General features: G+C 39.4%; 2 protein-coding genes across 2 annotated transcripts; both read right to left on the reverse strand.

Moving 5' to 3' along the window:
• Positions 1-2,251: 2,251 nt before the first annotated feature.
• TAS2R8 (taste 2 receptor member 8) lies at positions 2,252-3,181 on the reverse strand. The gene is given in 5 exon segments (XM_060659713.1): positions 2,252-2,565; positions 2,568-2,805; positions 2,808-2,933; positions 2,935-2,970; positions 2,972-3,181. Coding segments are annotated over 5 exon segments (924 nt in total).
• Positions 3,182-4,864: 1,683 nt separating this feature from the next.
• Positions 4,865-7,276, reverse strand: TAS2R9 (taste 2 receptor member 9). The gene has a single exon (XM_060658370.3). It carries the CDS (start codon positions 6,057-6,059, stop codon positions 5,046-5,048), a length of 1,014 nt encoding a protein of 337 aa, XP_060514353.1. The 5' UTR covers positions 6,060-7,276; the 3' UTR covers positions 4,865-5,045.
• Positions 7,277-15,386: the final 8,110 nt, after the last annotated feature.

Below are 15,386 nucleotides of genomic sequence, written 5' to 3' on the forward strand. Positions count from 1 at the left end.
TGATTAACCATCCAACTCTGGATTTCGGCTCAGGTCATGACCTCACAATTTTGTGAGATCAAGCCCCATATTTGGTTCTGCACTGACAGTGAGCCTGCTTGGGATTCTGTCTCTCCCTCTCTCTCTCTGCCCCTCCTCCAAGCATACTCTTTCTCTCTGTCTCTCAAAATCCATAAACTTAAAACAATAAATAAATTGAAATCGGGGTCTCAACGTGATATTTGCACTCACGTTTATTGCAGTATTATTCACGACAGCAAAATATAGAAGCACCCTAATTGCCCCCTGACATATGAATGAATAAAGAAAATGTGTTACATACAGACAAGGGATTATCATTCAGTCTTAAAGAGAAGAACATCTTGCAATACGCAAACACACGGGCGGACCTGGAAGACATTGGGCTAAGTGAAATAAGGTAGTTACAAGAAGGACAAATATTGCCCAGTTCCACTCATATGGGTATCTAGAATAGTCAAATCATAAAAGCAAACAGCAAAACAGTGGCTGCCAGGGCCCGAAGGGACATAAGAATGGCGAGTTGCTATCCGATGAGTATCAAGTTTCAGTTATGTGAGAAATATAGGTTCTAGAGATATGCTCTACAATATTGTGCTTACAGTTAACAACTGTTAACCATACTTTGTACACTTAAAGATTTGTGAAAAACGTAGATCTCATATTAAATGCCCTAACTACAATAAAAAAAAAAAAAAAAACCAGTAAAGAAAACCGAAAAAAAAAATTTGTGCGAGAGTGTTTGGTCACCAGCTTACTACTTTGAACCCCAGTCATGGTCAGTGGAGGTATTTCAAACACTGGAGATACAGAAAACTAAATATGGAGGAAAGGACTTCAGACTAATGGAGGGAAACCTTCCCAGAAGTACTAATCTTATAAAATATTTATTGCATCTAAACCTGCAGAAGAATTTAAAGTTCGTTTCAGTGAAGAATTAGCAGATATTTTGCAGAATACACTAATTTATCCCATCAAGAGAACATCAGTTCTCCTGTCTTGTACAACAAATAGCATCCGAAATGCTAGGATATTAGAAATATAGTTGATTAAGTTTATATACATAAGACTGTAAACATTGGGACTTTACGGAGTGAATTTTACATCATCATATGCAGAAAAATTGATAATCTTCAGGCAATTAATATTTTAGTTATAACAAAAGGAAATGAGAAGATTGAAATAGACCAGAATTTGACATAGCAAATGGCGGGAGCTGAAATGCACAGTCATTATCGGAACAGACGTGAATTTAGACATGCCAGATCAAGTGTTTCAGTGCTACTCTAGTAACGAAGGATTTGTTGTTCACAGTAGAATGAGGTTTTTGTAGTGACTCTATTTTTCTTCTTTTTGTGTGCATGTAATTTACTCTGTATGTGTTATGGGCATACATTGTTTTTTTACTGATAGCATGTAGTTACTCTACAATGTATGCTAATTTCTTCTCAATGAATTGCTTTTCTAGAGTCTTGAGTGGTAAGAGCCCTTGCAGGTCTTATTAAGAAAGGAACCTGAGCAAAGCAGTCTGATTGATATTACTTACCCCCATCCTTTTACCGAGATTGTGAAGAGCACTTAGGAATACCCTTAGAGAGAGATGCTTGAATGAGTTCTGTTCCCATCCTACTGCTGCCTGAACAGCAAGTTGTTTGTACAGAAATTTAATTCCAAGGAAAATGAATAGGAGGTTCCAGAATAAGGTCCGCCAGAATATATTATGTAGGAGACAACCTAAAGCCTCACTCACTTGGGAGGAGACAGATACATAACTGGGAAACTGAACCAGACATGGGACAGGGGAGATCCGAGTTCCTAGTTAATAATCCAAATGGGAATGACCCAACAGAGCCACCAAGGGGGCAAAATTAAGGGTCAGCAATGTAAATATGTGATAGGGAAAAAATGAAAAAAATCAATGCAGTTCAGTGCACTCTACCATGAGCCAAAGTAAAATCTTAAAACAAAGTAACTAGGCAGTACATGCCTAACCTCTGCAGTAAGGCGGCAAAAAGAGTAAGTGTGAGCTCTGAAATTCTCAGAGGAAAGAGTGAAGGTGAGAATCCCGGATGTAAAGACACAGAAAGGATATATACATTCATGTGCTAATAGGCCTCAAGAACACTTCAAGATGTGTACCCAAAATAAATGGGATAACAGGACAAAACAAGAGTGTATTTTTTTAATTAGGCAACAAGATTTGGTTTTCAAGTTTATGTATAAAGCTAAGATTTTACATCATGCAGGCTGTTTTGCCATATCTTGGCATCCTGATAGATGCCTGCCTCAGCTTGTTATTCCCAATAATTAAAATGAGTGAATGACCAGAAGGATAGAGAATTGGTATAGCTTTTCCAAACATCACAGCTAATTTGCTTTCTTTCATAAGGTGGCTAAAAGTCGCCAAAAGGGAAACCTCATAACACACAAAAAGGAGGAAGAGAAATGAAGTCATAGTTTTCATGGCTCCCGCCTGGGCCTCTGTGCTGGGACCTCCACAGCCTGTAACACTGGGTTTCATTTGCTTGACATGTCTCTGTAGGGACATAAAAGAAAAAGTGAAATCAATGACACAGTCCATGGGACAATTGCCAACAAGTTAAAGAGGGTCAGCGGATTGAAGAATTGACTCTTACTCACATGGAACATTCCAGTGCAGTTACTTTTATGTTCTGCAATTTTATGAAACTCCTAATCATAATTTGGTGTCATTGCCAGTAGAAGGCTGACCAAGGAGGAGATGGCCAAACAGCCCAGCAGAATCCAGTGAATCACTCTGTCAATTCTCCCTCTTCAGCCAGAGAAAAAAGTGGGTGGGAGAAGTTGGCTACCTTGAGGAAATAGAAAACATTGAGGCAGGTGGCAAACCATATACTTAAGTCGTTGGCAAGTGTCCAGATGATATGCATGATGGCTTTGTAGTTTAGCATTTTCATAAAAATCTGGGTAGAGATATCATTATGATGATATTTACTATCATTATACAGAGCAAACACATTCTGGAGATGGCTAGACTGGGGAGGATATAGTCAGTTGAGGAGATCTTTTTCTTCTTAATCCAGTCAATCCAGTTTACCAGTCCAGTGTATACATTCCCCAAAATTCCTATTATGAATTTTCCAGTTATTATGATCATGAAGATGTTGCCTTCTGTACAGAGCATGTTGGTAGAGAGAACACCCTGGTCTCCATTATCATTGCAGGTGGGTTAATTTGCAGATTCTCAGTTGAAGGGTGGTAATAAGTTCTTCAAGTCACGAAATAATGTTTTCTTTTCATTCACTATTTGGATTTTGATATCATTCCAGGAGTACCAAGCTCTCTTTGGAAATAGGATGGCTTCTTCATTTGTGAGGACTAAACCAACTGGTTGTTCCAAACATTTTGACTAGCTTTGAGCATGGGCAAATTATAATCATCACCCTTTAGTGAGTGGTAAGTGAAATGTTTGGTTGAAAATGCTCTCATACCCATTAAAAGAGATTTGATTTCATGAATTTGCAACAGGCTTCTTGCTATTAAGTTTTGAGTACTCCATTTGACCTGTTGAACTGAGTTTCAAATAGGGAGCCACAGAAAGCAAAGAAAAAAAAACATGTATTCCATAAAAATCAAAATGTGTAAAATGAAAGTTCATTTTCATCACCATAAATTGTAGGCCAATCAAGAGTCAGGTTTCCTGGCTCTTGGAAATGAATTTTAGTTTTGGAAATGATCAGTACAATTGGATTCTAGAAAATTAACATTCAGTCAGAGGATAATAATTTTCATTTTCATATAAATGGTTAATCAGAGAAGGATATGATACCAATCTAATTATACATGCTATAGTGTTATTAGTCAGGCAGGCACGTGGCAATATTTACAAATATTTTTCCTCTATGCAGTTTTTTAATAGAAGTGAAAGATGCTAGATTAAAATTTGCTAGTTTCATTTCATTGAATGTAGGAAATGCTCCCCATCTGAAATGTTCATCCCAAAATATTGTCTCTTGGATAATAAACATTTTCATATAAAATTAAGGAAACACACTTTATTCTCTTTATAATCAACTCTTTTTATAAGACGTACAACCTTACATTCTACATTGTAGTCATTTCTCCTGATGGGGCAATCACATTTTTAAAAATGTTAACCGAATAATGTTTTCAGGGAATAAGACTAATTCTACTATCAAATTGATTTATTCTTTCTTGGGAGACCCATTCCACAATAAATTTAAATCTAAGTAATACAAATCACAGAACGAGGGTTCTTCTTCTCTGTATTTAAGTACTTAAATAATGTAAATAACATATGTAGTATATTTCCTATTTTTATTGCATAATGTGTTACAGGAAAGCATGAAATTAATAATTTAAGGAAACCTAGTTATCTGTAAAATGTTACCAGAAACAGAATAGAAAAGCTAATGATGCTAAGAGGGAAAAAAACAAACAAACATGTCAAAGATTCTTGAGTCTAGAAGGGTAGAGAAAACATTCCAAAGAATCTTTGAGAATTAACTCTAAAGCTGGGTGGTTTTGATATACATATCCCTTAACTGTAGACCCCACACTCCTTTTCCTAGTCAAACATTTTCTTGAGATCACATCTCTTTTCCTACATTATATTTCACCCTAGAGAGGGTCTCACCAGTGTTTTATCTCCTTCCTTAATGGGACAAATCATTCTAGAAATGGAGGGGGTAGAGCAGAAAAAATAAGAACTGACCTCCTCTGGCTCAGAAGAAGTACAGTTTCTTATAGGATCGATTTTATAGGAAGGGCTGATATGTTTTAAAACCTCTTCCCCGCAGCCTGTTTGCCTGAAATTCTTCTGCTGCTTTTTGAGCTCAAGGTTTTTACCAGAATATGACAGAAAGGAGAACCTCTTTGCCTTAGACTCATCTTTCCTGCAGACACAAGGAAATGCACGGGGCTCAAGGATAACAGTTGACTTAAAGTTAAACAAGATGGAAATGTGAAGGAACACAAAGGGAAATTTAGAATAATGATAGATATGCATGACTCTTAACAGCATACAATTAAGCAAATGAATGTAATCCCCGGGGAGAAGGGAGACAGTCTTTTGTTGATTTCTTTCTCCCCATATTCAGGATTCTCTGTGGAACAAGAGGTTTCCTTCTTTTGTGGAAGCCCTTCACACACCTTAGCACCTTCAGAAAGGCCTCCCTCAGTTTGCTGTTGCCCATGATCAGGATGAACGAATGGCTTGATGGGAAAATGACAGTGACTATGCCACCAAACATCAGCACTAACCGCCCTTGAGGAATCAGGAAGCTAGAAGTGACTACAAGAAAGACTGCATAGTACATGATGAAGAGAAGCAGAAAGATGGTCACTGCCTTTATGGCCCTCATGTGTGCCTCTGTGCTAGAGTCCCTGGACCCGGTGGCGTAAAGTTTCATCTGCTTAGTGTGTCTAAAGAGGGAGAAAAGTAACAAGACAAAGGAGATTAGGCACAGAGCAAAGGGAACTAGAGCCCCCAGATTCAGGATAATCAGTTTGAAAGCGCTTGGGGCTTTACTCACTCTGAATTCCCAAGTTATGTTTTCCTCATGATTGACTTCGACGTGACCCCAGGATCCCTCTTTCAAAAAGACACTAATAATTATGGAGGTGAGGAAGGACGCCAGAAAAAGCCCCAGGACGACTCTGGTAACGTTTAGCTTCAGCCAGAGGAACACCGGGTGGGATATGTTGGCTATCTTCAGTAAGTAGAAAATGCTGAGGCAAGCAGTGAACCAGACACTTGAATGGTTGCTCAGTGTCCAGAAAGCATCCAAGGTGTTTATTGTCTCATTTTGAGCATACGCATGTGGAGAGAGCAGCAGAACAAAGCCATCTGCAGATACCACACACAACACACAGATTCTGGAGATGGCCAAACTCACCAGGATGATGTCAATCACGGAGCTATCTCGCCTTTGGAGCCAACCAGTGCAGTTAACCAGTACAATAAATCCATTTCCCCAGATTCCTATAGTCAATTCACCAGCAATCAAGACCATATACATTACCTCCACTGCACTTGGCATGTCAGCAAAGTTCCTGTCTGGGATATCACCGATGACGGTGTCTGCTTTCAGCTGACCAGTGAAGGATGGTGTTTAAGTCTGCCACTGTCGTCCTGCCGGGTATTTGTCTTTTGCTGTCCTCTTTGTCGGCATTGATCCAGGTCAGTGAGACAGCCAGGTCTGCCCCGGGTGACAACGGCCTGCCTGCCGACCCCACTGATTGACCAGTCCTGGCTCTCAAGTGAAGTGATGATTGCAAGCCTCTAAGATGCAAATAGGAATGGATCTGATTTCTTGGATTTGCACAACCTTTCTCCTTTTAAGCTCCGTATATTTTGGAGTCTTTGAATTTAAGCTTTAGACCAGGAACTGCAAGAAAGAATCAATTACTTGGAAAACAATGGATCCAATTTAATTCGGAGATGTGGCAACATGACCACCTCTGATGATTTGCAAAGTACCCCCAAGTTATGGTCCATTTTGTGCAAATGCATGTTTGGGAGATTAAAAATGATTGCTAATTTAGAGTGTAGATAGTTAATGTGACTAATTTCAGCCTTACAGCAATGTATTCACTTCATTAATTAGAATAACTCAGGTAAGGCAGCTGTGGTTTTCAATTTTCTTGTAAGGACGGTTATTTTATTTCCAGCTCTTTCGCCTGGGAATGGGGAAGACTGAGCACCGAAGATATTCGAGTTGTGCCTGTTATAACACAGAATTTCACCTTGGAATCTGTACTTGTATGCAGCCGATTATGCTTTGTTAAAATCTGAGTGCGATCTTCCTTATAATGCCTCTTTAATAACGGATACCGATTTCGAAGACAAAACATACTTGATCATATTGCTAGTATTTGTGTGGATTTTTGGTTGTTTCGTGATTTAAGACACATAGCATCTAAATCCACAAAACAATAAACCAAGGTATAGTAATATTCTCTTGCACTGACTTTACTGTTTCACCAACTTAACATGTAAGCTGGAAGCTTCTAGGCTTTGCTATCACTGGAGGGGCTGCTTTGTCAGAGACAAAGGGCTTGAGGTGATGATCTCAAGAAAATGCCCAACCTCATTTGTATACGTGTTTTACGTATGTTGGTGACAACAGACCCTGAGTCTGAGACATTGAGGACTGGAGACAAAGAGTGCCACCCATTAGGTGGGTTAGGAGTCAAGTACCTTTTTACATATTTAAAAGCCATTTGAATTTTTTTTGATGGACTATTTACATATTTGCTCATTTTTCTACCCTTTTAATGAATTTCTATGGTGTTTATACCTTAGAGAAATTAGCACTTTTCCCATGTTCTGTATCGACAATATTTCCCACTTTGCCATTTGTATTTAGCCTTTCCGCGTATTTTTTATTTTTATTTTTTTAATGTTTATTTATTTTTGAGAGTGAGAGAGACACAGCATGAGCAGGGGAAGGGCCTAGGGAGAGGGAGACACAGAATCGGAATCAGGCTCCAGGCTCTGAGCAGTCAGCACAGAGCCCAATATGGGACTCGAACTCACGAACCATGAGATCATGACCTGAGCCAAAGTAGGTCGGTTCAACCAACTGAGCCACCCAGGCGCCCCTCCATGTATTTTTTAAATGTAACCAAAAGTTTTCAAATTTCATATAGTTCTATTTATCAGTCTCTATGACTTCTGGATTTTGAATTATAGTTAGAAAATTTCTCCATTGAACTTTTCCTATATTTTTCTCTATTATTTTCATGATTTGCTTTTTTTTTTTTTAACAACACAACACTTAAAAAACAATTTGGGAATATATATGTATATATATCTACATTATCAAGTGTGGATCCAACTTGACTTATGGATCCAAGATGGCTATCCACTTGTTTCAATTATATTGACTTGGTAATCCATCTTGCACCCCTGCTTGAGATGCCACCTCTATTTAAATGATAATTTCCCAGGGCACCAGTTGAGGATCTGACTTTGGCTCCGGTCATGATCTCTCAGTTTGTGAATTGGAGCCCTCGGTCGGGCTCACTGCTATCAACTGGTCAGCACAGAGCCTGCTTCAGATCCTCTGTCTCCCTCTCTCTGCCCCTCCTATGCTTGTGCTCTCCCCAAAATAAATCAATATAAAAAAAACTGTTTTAATAAAATAAAAAATAAGATAAATGATAATTTCCCTTATGTATTTGCAGATGAAGTGGCTACTGTTCTTGTCTTTTAATGCATTAGTAATGACTAAAAGGACTGTGAGTGGCATGGCTATTTCCACCTGCATAAGGAGAACTTATGACAAGTTGAGATTTTAAATTTCGCCTCCTGACAGTCTGAAAACCAGAGGTCTGTGGTGGCCCTGAAAGATTCACTTGTTTTTTATGGCTGTAAGTCAGATCTAAAAGTGAATTGTGTAGATAAGAGATTTACCATATCAGATGTATTCACAGACTCATCAAGTCTCATCGAATGAAATTTAGAACAATGATGGGAAACGAGTAGGACCTTAAAACTGGGAATGAGGATATCTAGGTGCACTTGGATAAATAAAGCTGAGAATCTCAAACTCCTTTCTGGTGGAGGCAGTCCACCTTCCCATGTCAGAGGGAATCTGCCTCGTTTTGCTTGAAGACCGTATAGCAACCTCACCCAGGAAAGTTACCATGCAAAGTGATGCTTACTTCCTTTAAGATCCACCTCAGTCACCATTTTTGTCTCTAGACTCAAAACCAAGGTCCTACTACAGCGTGCTCCAGGCAGTGGGGGAGAGGACAAAGCGGGAAGATAATTACAAAATCTGACCAAGAGGGAAAACATTTATCCTCCAAAAGAATTGCAAGATTTCACACATTTATGTTGGCTGACAGTCAAAGCACACATGTAAGAACAGACTCTAAGTATTTCAGACCAAAGAGGATAGATCCCAACACTGGATCTGGGTCAACGTATTGATAATAGCTGCCCCTTTATAGAGTCTAGGTTCAGCATGTTCACTTGTGTCATTTCTCAAATCTCTTGCGATCGGAAGCGCTCGAACACAAACACAGCTAGGCAGATGTTCCTTTAAATTCATTTTCTTTTCCTTGTTGAAATACTTTGTACCATTCTCTAGAATCTTACATTCTCTGTTGACATTTTCTCTTTAATTATGCTACTGATTATTGCAGGTCAAGTCAGGCAAATGACTATATTTTCCACATGTATCAAGAATGGAATGCTGCCATACTGGTCTTATTTTCAGACAGCTCGTATTTTTAATTATTCGCTGACTTCATCTACCCCCCCCCCCGCCCCCGCACACACTCCAAATCCCTCACTATGTCCACTGCAATTCACAGTAAATCATCAGCCAGAAACTTGTGTTCTCATTCATTTTTCTCACAGTTCATTTTACCTTCTTTGTTTGAACTCAGAAGGTCTTAAACTTTGGCAGATTGGTGAAGACTGTGATGTCTTCAGAATAATTTTTTTAAGTGAACAAAATGAAAATGCATGGAATTTTAGAGGAATCCAGATAAATTAAAGTATATATATATATATATTATATATATTATGTATATTTAAGTTGATATGCTCCGATTCGAGAGACCCCCTGAAAACAAACCACCAGAGTCCAGAGTCAAAGCCAAGCGGCAAGGGTCGTTTATTGCAGGTTCAAACCCGGTCCTCCGCGCACTCATTGCCAGTGACGCTAAGAGGCCCCGAGCGAGGATCTTACAGCTTCTTTTATAGACAGTCACAAACAAGTTAGGGATTTTTTTGTGGTTACAGAGCTGTTATTGGTTGACATTTAAATTTGAACACTCAGCAGAACTTGATTGGTTCCTGCCTTTTTTTTTCAAACCACTCAGCAGAACTTGATTGGTTCCCACCTTTAGGTCAGACCACAACCGGGCATGCCCTGGCTGGTTCCGGGAACGGCGGGGGGTGGGGGGGGGTGGGGGGGGTGGGGGGGTGGGGAGGTCTTTTCTTTGCAGTTGTGAGTACACCTGGTAATTTTTCTCTTAGTCTCTCAAAGTCATCTTTATACCCAATGTGGGGATCAAACTTATGACCCCAAGATCAAAAGTCTCATGCTCTTTCAACTGAGCCAGCCAAGTGCCCCAATTAAAGTATATTTTTAATGCGATATGGTCATTTCTGTGCTTCTCTTTTCATCTGGCAGAAAGAGCAGTAATAAAGGTAAATGATAATTTGAGGTCTCTCACACAATAGTGATTTGTGATTTCTAGAAGTAAAAATCACAGGTACTGTTAATGTTTCTATGATTGCTATTTGCATTCATACCTAGAAAGAATGCTAGGTTTAAGTTAAAGGTTAATGAAAAGGAAGATATAATTGGGTGCCCGTACAAGTTCATAGACCCCTCAATTTTATCCATAGATGCCTTATTTTAAGACCTCACATTATGCTCAGTGAAATGAGTCAGGCAGAGAAAGACAGATACTGTATGTTTTCACTCATACATGGATCCTGAGAAACTTAACAGAAGACCAGAGGGGAGGGGAAGGAAAAAAAAAAAAAAGTTAGAAAGGGAGAGAACCAAACCATAAGAGACTCTTAAATACAGAGAACAAACTGAGGGTTGAAGGGGGGTGGGAGGGAGGGGAAAGTGGGTGATGGGCATGGAGGAGGGCACTTGATGGGATGAGCACTGGGTGTCGTATGGAAACCAATTTGACAAGAAATTATATATATATGTATATAATATATTTAATATATATTTTTATAAATTATATATAATACGTTTTTATAAATTATATATATAATATATTATTATTATATTATATTATATATATTATTATATATATATTATTTTATATATTATATATATAAAATAAGGCCTCACAACTAAATCCTGACTCTCCTCTATGGACATTGCTTCCTCTGCACCCTTTCAAGTGGTAACTGTTCTCCCTCTCACACCCCATCGTCCGACTGAGGCGAAGCTGGCCTGGGTGTTTCCTTTCTTTGTCACTTTGAAGAGCTCATTCTCCCTACTTCCTCACAAATCACCCAGCAACTTGGAATCTCCTGTCCTCTATCTATACATTTTTGCAGTGTAATATTGCAATCATTCACCAGCCCTCCTTTTACTTTAGACTTTGGTCTATAGTTAAGTGTATTAGACTTCACCACCATTCTTTTTGCCAAAGTTCCCCCAACCATCTCTTAATTAGATAAAGTCAGCCTCTAATCTATTTCTCATGAACGGCTAGTAGGTACCGTATTTCCTGAGTCCTTGTATGTTAAAAGCATCTTCCCTTCCCCAACAACCTTGGTACTTGGAAGACAGTGTGGCTAGTTAGAATATTATTGGCTCACGCTTTTTTCCTTGCGCTTAGTGTAAATTTTGCTCTCTTTTTCCTGTTGTGGACGAATGCTGTTGAGAAGCCGGATATCAGGTTTTATTCTTTCCCTTTCGAGTGACTTGTTTTCTTTGCCTGTTTACTCAGAGCCGTTTATCTTTACATTTAAAGTCTAGCATGATGAGTAGGGGTATGTCTCTGAGCTTACCTTTCTGGAACGGTTTTCCCATGTGTGCTGTCATGCCAACGTATGGCATCAAGAAATTTATTTTTTTTTAATGTTCGTTTATTTTTTTAATGTTTATTCATTTTTGAGAGAGAGCTAGTTGGGGACGGGTAAAGAGGGAGACAGAGGATCCAAAGCAGGCTCTGCAATGACGGCAGAAAGTCCAATCTGGGGCTCAAACCCACAAGCCAAGAGATCGTAACCTGAGCCGAGGTCTGACTCTCAATCGACTGAGCCACCCAGGCGTCCCTTTAAGAAATTTATTTTTAAAACGCTTTCTTAAATCCCCTTTTTAAGTATTAGCCCATTTCCTTACTTTGTTTTTTCTCTTCAGGGAGCCAGTTATTTGTTTACCATGGTCTACTTTTTCATATTTGCCTTTTCCTCTTTCATATTATTGTCTTTTGCCATTTCTGTGTGCCTTCCTCCTTTCTCATGTCTATCTTTTATCTCCTTTACTACTTTGTTAGGTCTATGTGCTCCTACACGTGCTAAAATTTCTCTTCACTTCTAGGGTGGTTTTTCTGTCTTTCAATTTTTGGTTTTATTTCTATCAGCTTCTGTGTCATGTCTTCCCATTGTTTGGATACCTCTTCTTTGAGTGTTTCATTTATGGTTCAGGGTGTTTTTCACTTGTTTCATTCTCTTGAATTCATCTTAGCATGTGTATCAATTTCCCCCTGTTTCATGGTTGTTACTTTTCTAGTGTATATTCATGTACTGAAAATGCTGAAAAGGTTGGTTTTCCCTTTGTGTGTGTGTGTGTGTGTGTACCTGCTTTTTTTTTCTGCAGTAGTTTTATATGTATGTAGATATTTTATTTTTTGCTGTTATGATTACTGTTGTGGTGGTTCTTGGAATTTTAAGGCTATCCCTGCACCAACTACTAGCAAGGCAAAAATTTTTTTTTGACAGTTGAAGGGCTAAGGTTAAAGCTGGGTGGTCTTTAGTTATTTCTCAGCTCTGGGATCTTCTTTTTTAAAAAATTTATTTTTAATGTTTATTTATTATTGAGAGAGAGAAACAGTGTGTGAAAGGGGGAGGGACAAAGAGAGAGAGAGAGAGATGCAGAATCTGAAGGAGGCTCCAGGCTCTGAGCTGTCAGCACAGAGCCCGATGCAGGGCTCGAACCAACGAACAGTGACATCGCCACCTGAGCTGAAGTCGGATGCTTTACTGACTGAGCCACCCAGGCCCCCCTGGGATCTTCTTGAGTTACTACAGTTTGGACACTTTCATTATTATATATCGTTATTCTATGGACAGACTTCCTCTTATTTTCCAGTTTTACCTTGTTTCTCTTACCTGTCTTGCTTGGTTTTGGCTTGTGCCTCAAAGAGATGCTGCTTCAGCTTTCTGTTGTGTCTTGCTGTCTCCCTGAGAGGCACTGCCTTCCTGACCGTGACCTCATGCCCCAAGCATTTTGCATGCCTCTTCATTGCTACTCTTCTGTAGCCAAGTGCAGTTAGCACACAGTCTAACTCATCTTTTTCTCAGGGTGTGGACCTTATGGACGGCATCTGGCTTTTGTCACTTCTAGGGTCCTTCTAAAGCCTCTGCTTCTCTGGGGGCGCCTGGGTGGCTCAGTCGGTTAAGCATCCAACTTCGGCTAAGGTCATGATCTCCCAGTTTGTGATTCAAGCCCCACGTCAATCTCTGGGCTGACAGCAGCTTGGAGCCTGGAGCCTGCTTCAGGTTCTAGGTCACCCTTTCTCTCTGTGTCCCTCCCCCGCTCATGTTCTGTCTCTGTCTGTCTCTCAAAAATGAATAAATGTTAAAAACATTTTTTTTTAAGCCTCTGCTTCTCTGAACAGATCACCTGGAGTTCTGAAAAACAGAATAACAATCTAATATACATAATTGTCCATTTGAAAAATATGAAAAAGCAGGGGTGCTGGGGTGGCTCAGTCAGTTAAGCATCTGACGACTCTTGATTTGGGCTCAGATCATGATCTCACGGTTTGTGACACTGAGCCCCGTATCGGGCTCTGTGCTAACAGCATGGGATCCCCTCTCTCCCTCTCTCTCTCTCTGCCCCTACCTCACTGTCATGCTCTCTCTCTCTAAAATAAAAAAAGTGGTTAAAATGGCATACTTTTTGTTGTATATATTTTACCATAATAAAAAGACATTTTAAATAAAAACAAAACTTTTAAAACTTGAAACTGCAGACCAGAAAAATAAGCAACATAGGAAAGACTAGAAATAGATAAGACAAACTAAGCTTCTTCTTTTACTTGGGATGAAGATAAAGATATTTTTAAACCAGCACATGAAACTGTGGTATCAATAGAATATAGGAAAGGAGGGGAAGAAAATTAGAAGAAGCATGCAAAATTAAAAAAAAAAAAAAAGAAATGAGAAGATAGAAAATTCATATAACCGCATTATGGTAAGTGTAAAAATGTCCACTCAATGATCATAATTTTGAAATTCTAATATTAAACAAAGGATTGGGGCGCCTGAGTGGCTCAGTCGGTTGAGCGTCCGACTTCAGCTCAGGTCATGATCTCACGGTCCGTGAGTTAGAGCCCCGCGTTGGGCTCTGGGCTGACAGCTCAGAGCCTGGAGCCTGCTTCCGATTCTGTGTCTCCCTCTCTCTCTGCCCCTCCCCCGTTCATGCTCTGTCTCTCTCTGTCTCAAAAATAAATAAACGTTAAAAAAAAATAAAAAAAAAATAAACAAAGGATCAAAAATCAGATATTTGTTTTCTGCCGGAGACAATAAAAGAAAAATATAGAAATGTTGCAAATATACAGATGGAACACACAGTAATTAAATAGGAAGCAAAGTAACAAAATTAGTGATTTTTTAACATGGACAAAAGAAAATTTAAAGAAAAAACCTACATGAATGGACAAACAGGGTTTTTAATATAAGTAAACAAAATAATAATGAAAGTACCGGAAGTGCTCGGGTGGCTCAGTTGGTTAAGTGTCTGACTCGTGACTTCAGAACAGGTCACGACCTCACATCATGAGATCAAGACCTGCACTGGGCTCTGTGCTGAGTGTGGAGCCTGATTAAGCTTCTCTCTCCCTCTCCCTCTGGCCCTTCCCCCCACCCCGACTCTCTCAATAAATAAATAAATAAGTGTAACGACCACAAATGCAATTAAAATTATTAATATTACTTCAAGTTAAATGCAGCTACATGGGGCATCTGGGTGGCTCAGTCGGTTGAGCGTCTGACTTCCGCTCAGGTCATGATCTCGCGGTCCCTGAGTTTGAGCCCTGCGTCGGGCTCTGTGCTGACAGCTCAAAGCCTGGAGCCTGCTTCGGATTCTGTGTCTCCCTCTCTCTGACCGTCCCCCAGTCATGCTCTGTCTCCCTCTGTCTCAAAAATAAACATTAAAAAAATTTTTTTAAGAAAAAGTTAAATGCAGCTACAAATGACTCATCAATCAATCACTCAATCATCATGAATGAATGCATATCGTCAATTTCAAATTAACACATAATAAACATGGGTGTAAAGAAGCAGTATCATTAATATGGTTCATCTCATCCATGTAAGTTTGACTGTAGCACCATCAAACTCCTTTCAAGAAAACATGGAACATTCACCAAAGTAGGTCATATATTAGGCCAAATAAATCTTTCTTTTTTTTTTTAAATTTTTTAACGTTTATTTATTTTTGAGAAGAGAGAGACAGAGCATGAGCGGGGGAGGAGAGAGAAAGAGGGAGACACGGAATCTAAAACAGGCTCCAGACTCTGAGCTGTCAGCACAGAGCCCAACACGGGGCTCGAACCCACAGACCGTGAGATCATGCCCTGAGCCAAAGTCAGACGTTTAACTGACTGAGCCACCCAGGTGCCCCAAATAAATCTTATCCTAGGCC

The sequence above is a fragment of the Panthera onca genome, chromosome B4 (genome assembly GCF_046562875.1).
Source record: "Panthera onca isolate mPanOnc1 chromosome B4, mPanOnc1 haplotype 2, whole genome shotgun sequence".
Lineage (NCBI taxonomy): Eukaryota > Metazoa > Chordata > Mammalia > Carnivora > Felidae > Panthera > Panthera onca.

Bases quoted from the DNA above. Each gene is read 5' to 3' on its own strand.
- TAS2R9 (XM_060658370.3), bottom strand. From the start codon at position 6,059: ATGCCAAGTGCAGTGGAGGTAATGTATATGGTCTTGATTGCTGGTGAA.